The sequence below is a fragment of the Xiphias gladius genome, chromosome 19, assembly GCF_016859285.1.
Source record: "Xiphias gladius isolate SHS-SW01 ecotype Sanya breed wild chromosome 19, ASM1685928v1, whole genome shotgun sequence".
In the NCBI taxonomy this organism is placed as follows: domain Eukaryota; kingdom Metazoa; phylum Chordata; class Actinopteri; order Istiophoriformes; family Xiphiidae; genus Xiphias; species Xiphias gladius.
This window is the reverse complement of record NC_053418.1, coordinates 14,909,639-14,928,544: the sequence shown is the minus strand read 5'-3', so window position 1 is coordinate 14,928,544 and position 18,906 is coordinate 14,909,639. Positions and strand designations below refer to the sequence as shown.

The following is an 18,906-nucleotide window of genomic DNA, read 5'->3' as shown; positions in this document are numbered from 1 at the left end:
AAGGTTTAACATTCTATTTTTGTGGCTTTGTTGTTATATATACTATGTCTCAAGAGAGCAAAAGGATCTTAATGATGTTTTGCAAATGAATGTAACTGTTAAAAAAGCATTTCTTGAATGACATCTGGCAAGATGCTGACAGCAGCAGCTTCTAATTGGATAGATTTCAGGAATTCAGGAAAAAGTTCAGTTGTTATAAGTTTACTCAAGTTCATCAGCAAAAACCTGCTTTGATAAACCAAACTACATCAATCACCATCGAAGATATCTTAATATCTTTAAAATTTTTAATAAAAGTATCATTATAGTTTGTATGAAGATATATATTCCACTAAGATTTTTCAACTACCAATAACCACAATGCTTACAGTAACACAGTGAGTGTCTCCTTTCATAATTTAAACCCTGTTTGTCCTGTTTCTCATTCGGTTTTGCCAGCAAAAACATGGTTATTGACAAAATGGCAGAGGTGGTATCGAGCTGAGTTATCACTATGTCCACATTCCTCAGCTGAACGACAGGTGCTGGGGACTGTGTATTACTGAACTGCAAAAAACACTGTGAAGGCTCTGAATGTCAAATAAAAATAAATATAAAATAGATGAACTGAGAAAAACGACTTCAATCTCACTCTCATGACCTAAATGCTGACTGGTAATCTGACATAAGGACAAACTTTGAAAAGTGAGAGTACTGAATGTGAAATGTGCACACAAGATGGAAAACGGAAAATTGACTGTGGTTGCAGTTTTCCTTGATTCCTCTGATTCCCTAACTTGACTTTTCCAGACTTTTCCCACTGGAGTTGAGGAACGCTGCATCTGGGTTTGTGAGTGTTTTCTCAGCATCTACAGTTCACCTAGTCTTTTGCAGTTTGTCATTAAGACAGGTCTGTGTCTGTGTGTCTATGTTTGTGTGTGTGTTTGTGTGTCTGTATGTTGTGTGGACTCACCTGTGCTGGTTCTCCTTATCCTCCTGCTGTTTGAGGCGGGTGGGTCGAAATCTCTTGCTGGCCAGAGCAGCCTCCATGTCCTCGATCTCCCTCCTTCTCAACTCCCGGATGGCTGAACGGATGAGGCGTCTCTCGTCCAGGTCCACAGTTCCATCCAGCTGCGTGCACGACATAAAAAGACGAACACAAACAGGACGTCAAGTCTGTGAAGTGTGCTAACACAGCAGGATGCCACATAGAAAGCCAAAAGTCACTTGTCACTCTTATATTTGCATCCATGAGTGAGTGCACCACAGAAGCTGGGTGAGGAAATGGCCAGAGTTACGAATCTGCTCCTAAAGGGTCAGAGGCTTGTTCTCAGTGTAAGTACAGGGCAGTCAGTAATCACAACTGCAGGGTTGTTGGGTCGAAACACAAGTTGTAGTACTGACTTCTATCAGTTGCTGACTCTTGCGCTCTGTAATTAACCCTGCCACACAGGGAAAATAAGGCACTCGTTTACCAGAAGGGCCAGACTGTCAACGAATCTGCCCTCACACACACACCTAGCTGTCAGACAGAAAGACAGAGTCCTAAATAGATCAGGAACCCACCTTCAAGGGAACTCCATTGGTAATTTTGATTTATGCCAGCCTAATGAGAATCACAGCTGACAGATAATAAATGTAAATAGCATTCAGGTGTGCGTAACATCTAGACAAAGCTGGACTAAACATCCCAGGCTTACTTTTAAATGTTTGGTAGGGAGTTACAGGGTCAGCGGGGCCGACAGACGGCTTATAGATTGGTGATGACAAGTGATCTGACTTCCCTAATGCAAAAAGACAGAACCACCTGAGCAAGGAGCAGAGGATGAGAAACAGGCACGCCAACAGCTGGTGCTCGGCTATAAGAAAGGAGTGTGTTCAGCTCTCAGGCTCAGCTTATCACCCAGGTGTCTTCTTCTGTGGCTGTAGTTCATCCTGGCTGAACAGTAGCTAGGCTGCAGGAGGCCACAGAGAAGCAGATATTAAAGTGGCTCACTTAAAACACTCACTAAGCCATTTCATCGCTCTGTGTTATTAGTTAAAGGGTTTATTTTTTCAAGCAAAAGAGGAGTAATTGAGGTGTGTAAGCACGTGTATACAGCATGCCTGACACACTAGGACAGACACACCACCTCAGCCAGATGGATGCTTTCATGTTAGCGACTGCCGTGAGCATGGGAGGTCAGATTGAGCACTCTCCTGTCAAATGGGAGACAGATCTCTTGTTTGGTTGACAGCAGGAACCTGTTAACACATGCAGAGATGAGCAGTTCCTCTGGCAGGCTTTTCTTATAAACCTCACACTCAAACACACACTTTAACGATCCCTGCTGCACCAGTTAAAACCTGCGAGAAAAAACCTTTGTATGCCAACTGCCTTCTACAAAAGGGAGCTGGATGTGGTTGTTAAGCTGAGCCTTACACCCTGATTGGGGGGGGGGGTGTCTCACGAGAGATGAAGAGGGACAGTAGTTTTGAGGTCTCGCTGTGGTTTGACAAAATATGCAGCCCAAGCTGCACTGGATCAGAGGGGCTCTCCTATATACTGTAATTTGTGGAAATTTAAAGTGCTGAGCTGACTGAAAAGAATGAGTAAGAGGAGAAAGTGCTTAGAAAGGGCAGGAAGAAAGGATATGAGAGAGGAGAAGTATAAGAGGGGGGAGTAAAGTGGTTAACAGAGAGATAGACTGACAAAGCAAAAAAAGAGAAAAATGAAAGAGAAGCCAGACTTGGGTATGCCTAAAAATGGGCAGATGAGAACTGGGTGGGAAAGGGCCAGGCCTCACACAGGTCATTCCTCACATTCCTGCTGACTCACAAGGAAAGGAGATGGTAGTGAAATGAGGAACTGGGTTTGGGTCCAATCCAGCAGTGAGATGATACGACGGCCCGGCAGAAACAGTGTCAGGTTTTGGATTGTGAAGTTAGAAAATAATTGATGAAGGGAGAGAGGAAATGAGAACACACTTGCTAATTTCTATCACTGGCCAGTTTCTCTCTCACATGCCGACTCTCTCTCTCTTGCGCAGACGCACGCACGCGCACACACACTCAAGGGAGCCGTCTGTTACCACACTGTCAAGCTCACTGCCGAATGAATGTCATGATGTGATTATACAGACCGTATGCTGCCAAGTTTCAGGATTGACTGATTTACTTATCCCTTATTGAGATATAACAGAACAGCCTCAAGCCTGGGCCTCTTCTCAAAAACAGTAACTTCTGCTTAGCATTTCATAACAGGCTGCATTTTTGGCCTATGTAGTGCACATATAAGTTCAAACATAAAAAAAAAAAAAAAAAAAATCACAAAAGAAAATGTTCAACAGACAAAAAAAAAAAAAAAAAAAGCAACAAGCATGATACAAGAGCATGAGACAGATGGCAGAGCTGTCCAAATAAGTTATAGTAATCTTTTCAAATACAAGCACGCTGAGGGGAATCAAAGTCATGATGTGATGATAAGAGATGAAAAACAATCCCTAGATGTGCATGTCAACACTTTGACTTTTACCTGCTCTGAAACACAACTTCAATCAGTAGCTGTTAATCTTCAGGAGAATTCTTTTTAAATGGACCAATTGGTGCACAGATGGCTGCATGTCAAGTCAGTTTGGATTGGTTGCAGGATTTATACAGTAAATTCCATTGGCCAATCCAGCTGGCACAAGGCCTGTGGCTGTAACGGTCTTTTCCCTTACGTATTTGAAAAGGCGACATTTCAAAAAATAAATAAATTGACCAATAACTCCACAGGAAAGTAATGAGTGGGTGTAACTCAAGCAAATAAACCACACCTTAAACTTGGGCGTCTGCCAAAGAAAAAAGAATAACTGTTAAAGAACCAGAGACGCAAACACACACTCGTCCAGAAACTGTGCATGTGAAAAAACTACCACACGACAGTGGCCTTTACAGTGAGTGAACTATGGCAGGAGGAGGGAAGGGGGGGGGGGGATAAAAATCAATCTAGTTAATCAGTGACAGCACCTCACATCACTCACCACTCCCAAAGGCATTTTTCAAACCAGCCCACAGAACTCTGGGTAACCAACCGTCACTCCAAATAACAACAACTCTGTGACCCAGAGAGCAGCCGTTATACCCAGACAGAAAGCTTTTCACACAGTGTTGCTTTTGCTGCTAACAGACGCATGATTCAGAAATCACACATAACAAATAGGTTGCGCGCACACACACACACACACACACACACACACACACACACACACACACACACACACACACACACACACAAATATGTTTTACAGAAAAAATGGAGTCACTGGGACGTCACCGAGCTGTCAGCACCTGTAATGACGGCAGAGGGATAGTCATGTTACAGTCCGGTCTGCTCTGCTAACTGAAGACCTGTCACCGACACACCTGTTGGCTTCTGCAGAATCACCTGACTCAGCCACTGAGATACAATGTTAGCAAAAAGGATGTAGGAGGTGGATATGACTGACAGGGTGAAGAGAGAAAAGGCAGTCCTGTAGAAACGGGGGCAGTCGCATCAAGACAAAGCGTAAAGATGGGCAAAACAAACTTTTTTGTTAAATTCAAATGCAATTACTCACTGATATAAACCAGAAAATGATTGCCTTATTTGGCAGGAATTACACTGTGGTAAAGAGTAATTACTTGTTTCACAAGCAGGCTTGCAAAGGCTTGTACCGTACCATTGTTCGCTTTGACTCACTTCCTGTCCAGCAGCAGCAGCTTTCTATGGAATCAAAACCTCAAACCTATCCAAAGACATTTGACAGAAGCCGCTCAATCAATCACGGCCAATTAGAGAATGTTCATGGTTTAACAGTAATCCTGACCAGCTGGTGACACACTTCTGAGGACAGAAACACTCTCTGAAGCCATCTGCTGCACATGAGAGAAACAGAATTTAAACATGATTTTAAGTTTACAAGGTCGGTTAAATTTATCATGCCACAAACAGAAACAGCCTCAGAAGTGGTCAAATATGGCAGGAACTCAAGGTTCTTCAGGTAGTCAAAATATACTGAGCTACTATTTAGTGGGTCTGCCGTCCATAGCTGAGCTAAATACACACAGTCCAACGACTACCGGTGGGTGCAGCACTGAAACAGGATTATGCCAAACCTGTGGAGGTGAAAAGAGACAGATCACTCAGCTAAAGTGGCTGGTGTGCAAATAGAAAGCAAATAATGTACAAGCTCAGATTTGTCTTAATTATAACCCTCCATTCTGCTCCTCTCATTAGAACATTATTCGTGGGAATACAGTACTTAGAATGACTATAGTCTCAGATTCTTTCTGAGCATTTTTAGCAACTGACACATGGATTAATGATAATACACCACTTATGATGTCTAAGCTCTGTTGGTAAAACATGTTAGTTTACATACTGTGAGGGCTACTTACTACTTACCTACTTTTTTTACTACCAACGAAAATGTGTCCTCACAGAGTATGAAAAACTGCCAAGTACTGAATGCTGCTATTGAATGCCTGGCCAGATTCTTTAATCAGGTATTTTTGAATTGAAGTCATAATTTTGCCTTTATTGCCATAATTTTAGTTTTTTGGTCTTTGTTTTTTTTTCCTTCCAGGGTTGTGTGTATTTAACTTCTAAGACGTTTGGCTTAATTTGTTGAATGAAAAAAGGGTGTGTAGGAAAACGTGAATCTTCCTCAGACAGGTGAGAAAAAAATGTCCTAGTGGTATTGATACTAAAAATGATGTGTCAATTCTGACCAGAATATCACAACAATTTCAAATACCTAGCTTTACATACTACATGTGTGTCTCTCCATTACGTTGTGTACCGTGGTTAACAAAGATCAGGTCAAACATCACAGACCAGTGTGCTGAAGACATCTACCGTCACCCCACCCTCACACCCTGGGAGCACGACGACCCTTCAGGGCGAGTCCCGACCTTTTGACTCCCAGTGGGTGTGCATGTGCTTGCACTTAACGCTTTTTTCTTTGTGAACTATGACGTGTTGAGTAAATTCTCTGACACACAGGAGCACGTATACTTTCTGCAAGAAATGGGTGCGCGCGCATGTGGGTCCACATGCATGGGTATGAGTAAGGGTAGGGGGTACTGTGTGTTTGTGCCTGAAATGAGAGCTACAGTAATAATTTCCAGAGCGGGCTGAGGTTAGAGTGCAGCCAGGCAGTAGATCGGATCAGTGCTTTAAACTCACTTGTGTCAAGCCCACAAGTGAGTTTGCCCTTATAAGGACACATGGGACACTCCTTGCAGCAGAGCTGAAGTGGATTACCAGCTGCCACTGAGGAAGCTGGACTAGTACAGACATTGAGAGAGACACAAATAAACAATTGAAAAGGACTGAAAGGGTGAGAAAGTTAAAAAATATTTTTCAAATATCTTAATTGCCTTGCTTCTGGGCAAAACTCCAGTCTGAATCAGCTGGAAGCCTATAAATCATTTCTCAGCACCTGAGGTAAACAATGCATGCAAACAGCCCAACACACCACACCCACTGAAAAAACAGAAATATAATCAGGATACACGAGAGCCCTGCAAGGCACGAGACTCCTAGTTTCTCAGAAGAGGGCGTTTCAGTCACCTCTGGGCTGAAACATTAACAAAGACACAAACCAGATTCAAGGTTTAAACTCATTGTGCTACATTGCACTCTGAGCTTTTATTGTCGGGGGTCGAAAAAAAAGCGGGGGTTCCTGTGAAATATACAAACAAGAAGGGAGAAAGAAAGATTACTGTGCATGTGGCAACGTGCTCTCTGTGACTGCAGCTACACGTGTAGGAAAGCTTAACCTTTACTAATAACTTGATAGTAGGACAAAGGCTCAGAGTAGACCTGGGAAAACAGTGTCCCCCTTTACACTTGAGGTAGCAGGCATAAAGAACAGACAAATGGAGGAATGCATGTAGGTCAGAACGGGGGCATAGGCTTCAAAAATGTTCTATAGGACAGAAACGACGCACTGAAGACAGATCTGAACTCACATGTCTTGCACGTTAAAGACTCATGCTCATAGTACAGAAATTTACATTAGTGCAGTGGATGCCACATGCTGACAGATTAATCAGCACACACTTGATTGTGCACACATGGTCAATGCTCTGATCCGAAGTGTAAAATATCGGCCTTTCGGTGTTTGCAGGACCTCAGAATTATTTCTAATCTTTGCTGCTTCGTTGCATATCAGTCCACCAAAAACAACCCTAAATCAACTGCAGTGATATAATTCTCCTGGGCTTCATTCTACCGCCTCTGTGAGACATCTTGGCCCATTTCAGTCGTCTGGCTGCAAAAACTTTGTCCCCTCTGAATGTGTTTCTCTCCAGAGCTGCAGGTCAGGTCACAGAGAAGATCCAGGTCAGTTACAGCCTCGTCAGGACAACTGTGCCCCACATTTTGGAGCTGGCCTCATCAAACGGTTTCTCATCATCCAACAAAGGCAGAAAGCTGTCACGCAATTCTACTATGACCTTTCCAGAGCTACTGCGATACATTATTAAACCTGAAAAGTACATCCAAACCAAATGTGAACATTACTGTGAGCATACATTCACTTTTGAAAACAATATTTGCTTGTGGGCATATTGCTTAATGTTCCTGGGTCAAATGTTGGGTTTGTTTGACAATTTCTCTGTCAGTTTCAGCATTTTACAGGCTTATTCTGCACATTCTTCTACCGTGTCAAAAACTTGGCACCTACGTTACCCACGATGCAACTCGACTGACAAAAGTTTGGAGTTTTGGGGGTGAGATGACGAGTGAGCTACATGAGGTCTGGTAATCTCACTTCTTTCGTGGCTCCAGAGGGAGCGAGCCACGAAACGCTTAATGCAACTTTTTTCACATATGCATTGGTACTTGCCAAGATGTATAAAATGTATGCAGTGCCCCTTAATTATTAGATTTGAAACTTTGAGAGCTGGATCTTTTCCCTGAAACTACTGCATGACAGCTACATCAAGTCCTAACTACTTATCTAACAGACTTGGGTTGCTCCTTCTAAGATTTTTCTTTTTCTACAAAAAAACACAATCAAAGAATTCTAACCAGTGAAGAAACGGGGGGAAATATTTAACACATAATAACATAACAAAGCAATATATGTACATACAAAGTTTTTCCCCGTCAAATGATACTGTTTAATCCATGTGTTTGGATGGCCAGATCTTCACTTTCTGTGCCATTATACTGATTGTCCCCTGCCACTGCATTGGTTCTCCAAGTTTGCTCAAGAACTTCTCTTCCCCCCAAAGTAGTGTGTACCTTGTTGGTAGAGTATACTGGTATCTTCCCTTGGTGGTCATAAGCAGAAGATCTGATAAAGCATGACAGATTTCAGCAGGAAGGAGCCTTTATAGATAAAGAGATAAGACAGCCTGCATTGTATCCTGCACTTTAGCCTGCTTGTCCTGTGAGCAGACCCAGGTCATAGCAGGAGCTAGAGCATGATGTATCTTCTCCAAATATCAGACCTCACTGGTCACAATGAAGCCCTACGTGACCAGCTCTTTTGGTTTAATGAGGAAGAGCCATGGGGTGAGAGGGACGTCCCGCAGGAGGAAACAGAGCAGAGCAGTTAAAGCACTTTGGGAGGCTGAAGACCACAAACAGTTTGTTCTAATAGATCCATGAGAGCCAGCTACACTGACTCTAACTAAGTAACGATGACAATGGGAGTTAGACTCACACACTGAGAGACAGACAAAGCCAAACAAAATTTAGCAGATCAGCTGTGTAGATCTCAAGAATGCCATGACATTAACAACAGTGAGCTGGAAAGCAAAACATCAACATCCGCTGGATGATTTCTAGTGGATCTCAGGAAATGGCTCTTTCCTGAGGGAGTCAATATAGAAAAGGCCAAAACCATGGTGTTGCTATATTTCTCAGACTTGGACTGCACATTTCTGTTTATCTCTCTCTTTTGTCTGTTTTATTTTTCATTTCTAAATTACCATCCTTTCCAAAGCTGGCGAAATGTGATATATTTATCTTTTTTTATTGGTGTAACTCAGTATTTCACTTGGCAGGGAACCCACAACATTTCTGATCCTGCAGACTGCTGCATGTCGTTTCCTGTATGCTATTTTTCTCTATAAACAGAGCCACACCTTAGTATTCCAATATAAAGCCAAAGATTGCAAAAACTGTACCGAAGCCCTTACCTTTAAAACTTGGAAAAATCTGTGTTTGGGTAAAGAAAATGGGTGCTCAACATCAAAGGCATCTTAATATCATCTTGGTGATGACAATAGTAACAATTTTCTTTTCCCCTGAGAGACAACACAGCTTCCTCATTTCATCTAAAGCGGACATTATCCAGGTTTTATATTAAAGTGTAGGGATTTGGCACAAATTTAACACACACAATCTTCAATTTTACCCTCAAATCTTCTTCAATTTGGTGAGGTCTTATTATAATGGTGAAAAAGAGTGTAAAACGTCTGCTTGTATTGGGGCATAACAGATTAGGCATAGAGACCAATGAAACAGTAGCCACAAAGGAGATTGTATACATGTGGTATGTGTTTCTTCTGAGTCTACAACACAAGAGCTGCCTGCCAGAGATGCCTGGTGGTGGTGGTGAAGGAGACGGAAGAGAAAAAGCACACCTTCAAATCCCCTATCCAGACCTTTTCCATTTGGCAGAGTGATGATCCAGACAGATGGAGATCAGTCACAAAAACCCTCTCTGCTGGATCACTTACCAGACAGAGGAAAAGACCAGAGCAGCTTGGACGGCAGAGTCTGTCTCATATCTGATGTTGCCAAAAATTGGTTCACCCCTCGACTGACAGCCCAATTTCTCAACATAGAATATTTTGTATCAATTTATTGAGTCTATACTACACAGATAGCATTTTATGTTGTGAAGTTGTGACTCTTTTGTCTCCATATGTGACCAGAAGTTGGTTCTGCTGGTTCGTCCCTCTATTATGCTCAATATCTCACCACTGTCTGCATTTTGACTAAACTTTAAATGGTACCCTGGCGAGTTTTTGACACAGTTGTTGAAACATGATTCACATTCTACCATCCTATTGTGCTGATCATCAGTAGGAGGTAGTTAAGTACAAGGAAGCGGAAATGTGGCAACAAAAAAAAGTAAAGAAGATGATTGCAAGCATGGAAAACAATGCACGATTTATAATATTTTCCAAAAAAAAAAAAAAAAAATCAGCTTTTCAAATATTTTATGGTGAAGGAAATGCATTCAACACATTTGGTAGACCTTGATGATACACACAAAGTGTTTACTGAATGCAAACATGTTTTGTTTTGCCACACGAAAGAACTGCATAATCCACAGACAAGGAGCATGACCAGTAATAAACTGTACGTGGTTTACACCCTGAGACACAAGCTAATGCTCAGTCACAAACCGTTAATTCACTTACTATAAGAATGTAATCAAATTACCGCACTGACAAAAGCATTATCAACCTCTTTGTGTGCTACTTTGTCGAACTTACTGTTAAACTGCCACATTATTCTTTTATGACATTTTAAAATGACAAAACAGCGCCTGGTATCCACTTTAATAATAAAATTCTTCTCCTCATATTCAAATGTCAGCTTATGTTTCTAAAGTACTCAACTTGTCAAAATGACAAAACAATACCAAGCATCTGCTTTAATGTGGAAATACGACACACTGAACTCAGTTTCAACTTTCAACTTTATACATGGAGTAAATGTTTGTTAAAATACATCTGAAGTTGTGTTACACTGTCTTACATTCAGTCTGAATTATTGTTCCATAGCAACAAACTACTTAAAGGCCACAGACCAAAAAGATACTTTGGTGGACTTGATATTCACATCGTCTTAAAGTTCACTTTGTTCAGCTTTTCTTTTCTCATCCTTTCAGAGCCAAAATATTTATAGCACTAACCACTACCAAAAGTTTCCTGTTTTATCAAACTAACAAGTGACTTCTTATCGCTTTGCTCCCTGGCCATATATTTGGATATTCACTGTCAGAGGTTCAAGTCTGCATATAGTAACTAAAGTCTTCTTGTCCAGTGTGATGGGCTCCTGTCACTGCAACAGTGCAGATAAGGCATACCGTTTCAGTTTAGAGAGGGAGAACTGCTCTCAATGTTGAACTGCTCAAAGCCCATTTCTTCTTTATCGCCCCACTGACATCTTTGAAACTTAATCATACGGGTAATGTTTGGTGAAAATGTGAAGGGCATATATACCTGTGAGAACGATGAAAGGGTCCACCGCAAAAAAAAAAAAAAAAAAAGATGTGCTTGTACTTCAAAGCCTCAACAACTTTTTTTTTCCCACTCCAGGTGAGAGATACTCCGACAAAACACCCTGCAAACATCCACTGAGGTCAAAACTACTAACCGCCAGCACAAAGCCAGAAGCAGCAGGTGCTATCAATGGCCAGGAGCATAAAACACTTGAGACTCTTTTCTTTGCATGTGTATATAGCAAGGTGTTGGGGAGCTGTATTCGAAGGAAGATTTGCTGCATGCAACAGCATGTATCCACAACTTCTTAGAAAACACTGCAGTCAGCTTTGCAGCATCTTTGAAGAAAGAAAAATGGTTTTCATGATTGCTGACCAGGCTCAGGTCTTGCAATATCATCGTGCTTCCATTTAAGTTGTATTATTTCTACTTTAACAAAATGTGGCCAAAATGTGTACAGCTCCTGATAACTTCTGCTTTGAGTAGCAGACAAAACAAAAACACACTGCACATATATCTAAAAACCTCCCAGACGACCGTTATATAATGCAGCGCAATTTTTCCGATTTATTCGTTCCTGATGATGAGGCTGACATTTCGGACCATGCTCCTGGGGGATAAAGAGAACCTGGGGACTGTAGTGAGAGCCTACAAAAAAAAAAATCTATTCTTCCTCTCAGACTGTAACCATTGAACCCTTGTCAACGCACAAAGGGTCCAGAGAGCCATAAAACGAATCCCCAGGGGCCCATATATCACCAAGGCCAGACCACAGAGTGAAACTGCCCTATTTTAAACATGTGTGAATGCTTCTTGTTCACCAGGGAGAAAGGACAGTCACAGGGCTGGCAAGACCAGTTACAAGTCATTATGTGAGACATCCAGCATGTGAAATCAGCCCAGCAGGCACCACGGACAGAAAAGGGTCCATGTGGTCATGTCCATTCGAATATGAAAAGACAGACTTGTGCATTAGCAAACTAAAAGCGGTGAAAGACGATAATATTTCATGCAAACACTGACATTTTACTGGGTTGTGAGCGTGTAAGATGTCACAAGTTGACTGTTCCTGCATTCCTCCTATGATGCAGAGCAGCTGGAGGGTTTCGGAGATAATTAGAAAGGAGATCATGGTGTGGCTGACAGACGCCAAAGTCAAAACGTATTCTTAGCTAAGTAGGCAGGAGCACAAGTGCAACAAAAACAACAGACACCTGTAGACCTGGCTCGTCCTGCAGGTTTGACACTAAAGAAACTATTGCCACACGGCAGATTCAGGGGCGTAATTACACCTGATAAAATCTATTTTTAAGTGACAGTGGTTGGAGTGGTTTGGTTGGAAAGAGCTTTTCTCCAAGTGGCTTCAGCAGGTTTTGTCTTTTTGTGTCCACAGATCTTAGGCACCATTCAGACAGATGACCCGCAGCAAATGTCCTCTCAGCTCCTCTCCCAAAGAAACTGGGACACCAACTGATTATTCTTGTGGATAGTTAAATAATTGTGGTGGCCAAGAGAAAAGAAAATGCTTTTCCTGGTTGCCATGGAGGGGATTAAATGAGCAATATAAAAGGCAGTCTGGGCTTTGAATAGAAGTGTAGAGATGGGATTAGTGGCGTTAGAGAGGCCGCCATATGACCTTCTGACTGTTTAGTTCATTAAGTACAATGGAGGCCTGGTGTTTGTGTTCATTATCTAACTGTTGTTTAATAGCAGCTCCTCCACCAGTTTACTAGCAGTTTAATTAAGCCAAATGTCCATCATCTTTTACTAGCGTCCTGAAAAACTATTCTCTATTCACAAACTCTTCAACAGTTACTGAATATAAAACACCACAGAAGAGAGTGTTGCATTTCATAAAAACTAAACACAAAGAGGGTCCATTCATACCTCAGTTGAACACAATCACAGTCCTACATGCACTTCTCCTCTGAGCATTAAGTTTGAGTTTAATCAGAGTTTGTTTCCTTTTAAACCGAGTTCACTGTGGAAAACCCTGACACTCGAGTCACCACAAACATCATCAGTGAAAATGTGGGATTTTTGTGACCTTATAGCTGGTGGTGACATCTGAGGGAGGGAAGCTGTGGGGAAGACGCTCAGCTCCATGAATCCAGCACAGAGGAGACGAAACATTCCAGGTTGTTCGCAGTTATGGCTTTAGCGTCAGTGTCACATGGAGATAAACCCCATAAATCCCAGTTTCTGCCTGATAATGCTGCAGCTATTTAGAAAAAGCGAGCACTTTTGACAGCAAGTTCTTGCAGGATACAGGTCACATAGGAAAAATCAGACAAGCTCGATATCTCTGATAACAACGAGCTGAGGTTAAATGCAATGTTATTATTGCAAAAACATCTCTGAAAGTTAATGCTGCACAGATTAAAAAAAAAAAAAAAAAAAAAAAGGCAGCTGTAGGACAACAAACACAGAATTAGAAAACTAACATGGTCCAGCAAAAAGCTTGAGATTTTCTCATTGTTTCTCTGCCAAAATTTGTGGTGACCACTCTGAGTCCTTCCTGCTTTGTATTCAGTTTAACTCCCTCTTTCCTGCTCTGTCCCTCAATAAATGAAGTCATAAACTGACTGATCAAAGTTAAAAGTAAATAATTAGGCTAAAGGGACACTATTATTTCCTCAACGTACTCCTGTTCTCGTACTGTTATAATGTCAATCGTGGTAAAAGTTTCACCTTTACGTGTTGACGAGTGAGAAAAGAGTGACTGTATCTCTTGGCCAGATGATTCCAGACCATGGGAAAATTATGGATACAGTTGTCATACCCTGCTTAGATCCAAAGTAAACAGCCTTTTCTTGTCAGGTTTACTAATCTTTAAGAACAGAAATCAGAATGTTTTTCTGAGATGGCCTCTTCTCGAAGTGCTCATTCTTGAGAAAGCGGCTAGTGAGGAAAATGACTTTAGGGGTCATAATCATACAGAGAAGTGGAGTTTAATCTAACAGCTGCTCACCAACTGTTTACATGGCGGAAACCTAACACTTAAAATCAATATACAGGCCTCTAAAACAGTGCTAAGAGAAAATAAATGATGAACTTTGAGTGCACAAGGTGACAAAAGACACAAAAACTCAACATTCAGAAGGACAATAATAAAAAACTGCACTGGAAAAATCTCCAATAACGTTTTAGTACTATTGGTGAGTGTTCTCATTTTTTTACTGACACAAACCTCTTGCTCATTATATATTAGTATTCTGTAATACAAAAGAAATGCTAAAATATGAATAGTTTTGCTCAGATGTCTCGTGTACGACTGTTGTGTATGTGTAACTGTGATTCAGGACAAGCCAGTGCAGCTTTGTCTAAACAAGGACAGTCTGACTCATGCGTCCTTGTAAATGTGTCTGTGTTTCAGGTGTCATGATATGTGTCAGATGGACTAATGTTTCACCTTCCTCTGCCTCAGGAAATAATTAGGACATGACTCATGTGTCTGAGAGCACGGAATCCTCTTTTTTGTACATGTTCACTTTATGACCAAAAAAAAAAAAAAAAACTTTACTTCAAAGTGAATCACCTAGAGGCAAAATCAAAATCACTTGCTTCCTGTTTTGTAAAAGAGTTATGTCTGCTGTGTGTCATCATGAGCAATTATACCACAACTAAACATTTGTTTGAGTCAGTTCCCCCCTTTATAGATTGTGACTGGGCTACAACTAATATTTTCTTCATGGCTCAGTCCCTCAGTTATGTATTTGATTAATCAATTAATTGTTTGGTGTATAAAGTGTCAGTAGATAGTAAAATGCCCATCAAAATTTCTCAGAGTCCAGAGTGACATCTTCAGATTGTTTAGGGCCCCCCCCCCATCACCAGTCCAGAGCCCAGAGATTTTAATTTTACAATTACATAAAAAAGAAAAAAACAAGAAGCTGGAACAAGCAAGTGGCATTGCTGCTTGATAAATGACTTACACGGCTAATCTGTTATCAAAACTGCAATTAGACTAATCGATGGATCAACTCATGGTTTCAAAACTAGTTTGCGCTCACAAATACACCAAGCAAGTCCGTTTGAATATAGTGTTCAACAGCTGCAATGGTAACACTGAACATTTACTACTCAGCTGACTTCTTACAGTCAGACACTCTTCATTACACCTGAAACTACTAGTAACTTTCATTATCCTTTAATCTGCCGATTATTTTCTTGATTAATCGACTGTTCATTCTGTGAAATGTAAAAAAGATTTAAAAAAAAAAAGAAAAATTACATCAAAATTCCTCAGAACCAAGACGACCTCTTCAAATTTCTTGTTTTGTCCAATCAACAGTCCTAAACCTAAAGGGTGATAAGAAAGACAAATAATTGATAAATTATCATAGTAGTTAATGATTATTTCCCGGCATTTGACTGATCAATCAACTGACTGATTGATTAGTCACACGGGCTGTGTGTTTGTGTGTGCAGACCGACTTCCAGGAACTGACATGTATTGATTATTGATGGAGAGAGGTGTCAAAGAAAAATCTGAAAAGCGATGCGTGAAGATGACAGTAATGTCATTCTGGTGGGCTGAAAAAACTCCATGATACTAATGTGTCGTAGTATTAAGGAGTTCAAGAAAAGTGTCATGTTTCACTACAGTGCGTAGTAAGAGCAACAGACCTATACCAGTGCGGCGAGAAATGAATCCACATGACTTCCTTATGAGACCTCATCCCCATGTAAAGGAATTGACCAGTTTGACACAACTTCAAAATGATGTACGGGCGCGATTTTGTGCAGACTAAGGCCAGCGACGATAACTAAGATGCTGTCCCCGAGGACACGTCGAGTCAAAGCTTCTGACCACTCGGTTTGTTATTCCACGCGCCCCGGACTCTCCCCGGCAGGTACCAGAGACACCGCTTCGGCTCCGAGCATCCCCGCTCATCTACTCACCAAGGCTCGGAGGGAGGACTCGTCCAGCGCAGAGTAAGTCTCCACAGACATTGCGGTCTTCCTGGGCGGGCTCAGGTGAGTCGAGAAGGTCCGGACGGTGAGTCTCGCTGTGATTCGGTTTCCCCGTCAACACCGTGTACCCCCTGCACTACTTGTAGGCTGTTTTTGTTGTGTCTTTTTGATTTTTTTTTTTTTTTTTTTTCCCCCCCACCTCACTCCAGTCAGTCTCAGTCTTCGGCGGAGTCGGAGTCAGAAACGTCTTCTGAGTCAACCAGAATGAGCTCGTGTCCCGCTTCTGGAGGGCATACTTCGGTCCGGTTTGGTCGCCTCTGGAGTTGAAGTGAAAGCACGAACAGGCCCGCACGCTCTTCCCATTGGACGTTGGCAGTTTTTTGAACAGAGGATTCCCACTGAAAGGTGTAATCCCCGCCCCCTCTCTGTCCCCCGGCCTCCGCCGCAGCTCATTCAAAGCGCGCCGCTTTGTGGGACGACACGAAACAGCATCCATGTATGGGGGGTGATTAGTGCCGTAGGTAGGTAGGTAGGTAGGTAGGTCTGGAAAAAATTTAGAGACCACTGCAAAATCATCCGTTTCTCTGATTTTACTATTTATAGTTGTGTGTTTGAGTAAAATGAACATTTTTGTTTTATTCTCTAAACTACTGACAACATTTCTCCCAAATTCCAAATAAAAATATTGTCCCTTTAGAGCATTTATTTGCAGAAAATGACAAATGGTCAAAATAACAAAAAAGATGCAGTGTTTTCAGACCTCAAATGATGCAAAGAAAACAAGTTCATTTACATTTATAAACAACACAATACTAATGTTTTAACCAAGGAAGAGTTCAGAAATCAATATTTGGTGGAATAACCCCGATTTTCAATCACAGCTTTCATGCGTCTTGGCACGCTCTCCACCAGTCTTTCACATTGCTGTTGGGTGACTTTATGCCAGTCCTGGTGCAAAAAATCAAGCAGCTCAGCTTTGTTTGATGGCTTGTGACCATCCATCTTGCTCTTGATCACATTCCAGAGGTTTTCAATGGGGTTCAGGTCCGGAGTTTGTGCTGGCCATGACAGGGTCTGGATCTGGTGGTCCTTCATCCACACCCTGATTGACCTAGCTGTGTGGCATGGAGCATTGTCCTCCTGGAAAGACCAATCCTAAAAGTTGGGGAACCTTGTCAGAGCAGAAGGAAGCTTTCTTTCCTGTAAGTTTTCTTCCAGGACGTAGCTTGATTTCACAGTGGGTGCAAGACACTGTGGCTTGTAGGCCTTTCCAGGTCTCCATCTAACCATTAGATGACCAGGTGTTGGGCAAAGCTGAAAATTGGACTAATCAGAGAAGATGAGATTACTCCAGTCCTCTATGGTCCAATCCTTATGGTCTTTTGCAAACCTCAGCCTGGCTCTTCTTTGCTTCTCATTGATGAAGGGCTTTTTTCTAGCTTTACACGACTTGAGCCCGGCCCCTAGGAGCCTGTTTCGAACCGTTCTCGCCGGCACTTCACCCAAGCTGCCAATTGCCATTCTTTCTGTAGGTCACTTGATGTCATCCTACGGTTGCTGAGTGACATTCGAATGAGTTGACGGTCATGTGGAGAGTCGTTTTCACCCTCTAATAGTGATGAGCCTACAGGGAATTCTCCCCTCGGTTTTATGGAGCTTTAAATGCGAGTTTCAGCTCATTGTTTTGCTGTCTGATCCCCAACTCGACTGTTTGGGGCCACTCTCACCACTTTCGCTGCAGCTGTTTTCAGTGAAAAAGCCCTAAAAACCCACTGTACATACCCTGCACAGCACCAAACAGCAGAAAAACAAAGTTAGCAATGAGTTAGTGAACATAGTGGAGCATTTAGTGGCTAAAGAGCCAGATGTTTCCCTCAAGAGTTGGTAGAGCTACCAAAAACAGAGCTAAAAGAGAGTGAATTTTGAACTTGCATTCACCAGGTGGCTAAAACATAACTCCAAATGAATGTTAATGTTGCTCCATAACTACAATGAATATTTTTGATGCTACTTAAAAGGTGATATGTCATAATTTGTTCACAACTTGTTTCCATTGCCCCCAAATGGCCCAAAAAAATGGCCAGGGACTGGCTGTCTGGCTGCAGACAAATTGGCAGACCTCCGCAAGAAGCACCTCTGGAGTTGACAGGAAATCACGTGACTTCAGCAGTGGAATTTTGTCTTCTTCATGTCGTCTTTTTCCCGCAAAGTAGCACATGGATTTATTAAAAAAAAATACAGTTTATTTGTTAGAAATATATTTTAAAAGTCAATTGACTCTCTTAAAGGCTTTATACAATATTTCAAATTAAGTGTGCTATTAGTACACATTTTAAAAATGGGCCAACAAAATTGAATTCAATAAGTCTTTGAAAATTCACTAATTTTTTATGTTTTATGTAATGTTTAAATCAAATTTATTCATTGAACAATTACTAAACAATTTATTAAACAATGCCAATAGGCTATGCCTAACTGGAAGACCCTGTGAGCTGCTGATGAATGACAGTGACCCTTAGCAGTTTTATTGCATCCTCTGTTGTCAAAATCAAAATGAATCCAGCTATTCTGCTAAAATAAACAGACAACTTTTATGTTTGGGGTCAAATTGACCCCAGCAATTTAAACCTACAAAAAATGACTGCAACTGAAAGCGTTACCCAAGTTTACAACGTAAGAATATCACCAAGGAACACATAGTTCAGAATCAGAATAATTTTACTAGCCAACTACTGTATATTTGTACGTACAAGTAATTATCTTATTGGATGCATGGGTACATTTAAAGACAGAGGGAATATAACAAAATGT

The 18,906-nt window shown here is 41.5% G+C and overlaps 1 protein-coding gene across 6 annotated transcripts in view; it reads right to left on the bottom strand.

The window, feature by feature from the left end:
- The window catches only part of smtnb (smoothelin b), a 50,624-nt gene extending 34,177 nt beyond the window's left edge, over positions 1-16,447 (bottom strand). For 2 of the 6 annotated variants that reach the window (XM_040155254.1, XM_040155258.1), the window contains exons 1-2: positions 16,084-16,447; positions 953-1,110 (exon numbers count right to left, since the gene is read on the bottom strand). In XM_040155254.1, coding sequence (XP_040011188.1) covers positions 953-1,110; positions 16,084-16,134 — 209 coding nt within the window. In that variant the 5' untranslated portion in view covers positions 16,135-16,447. The remainder of the gene's footprint in view (positions 1-952; positions 1,111-16,083) is intronic. The other 4 variants (XM_040155255.1, XM_040155259.1, XM_040155256.1 and 1 more) reach the window with 3 other exon arrangements.
- Positions 16,448-18,906: the final 2,459 nt, after the last annotated feature.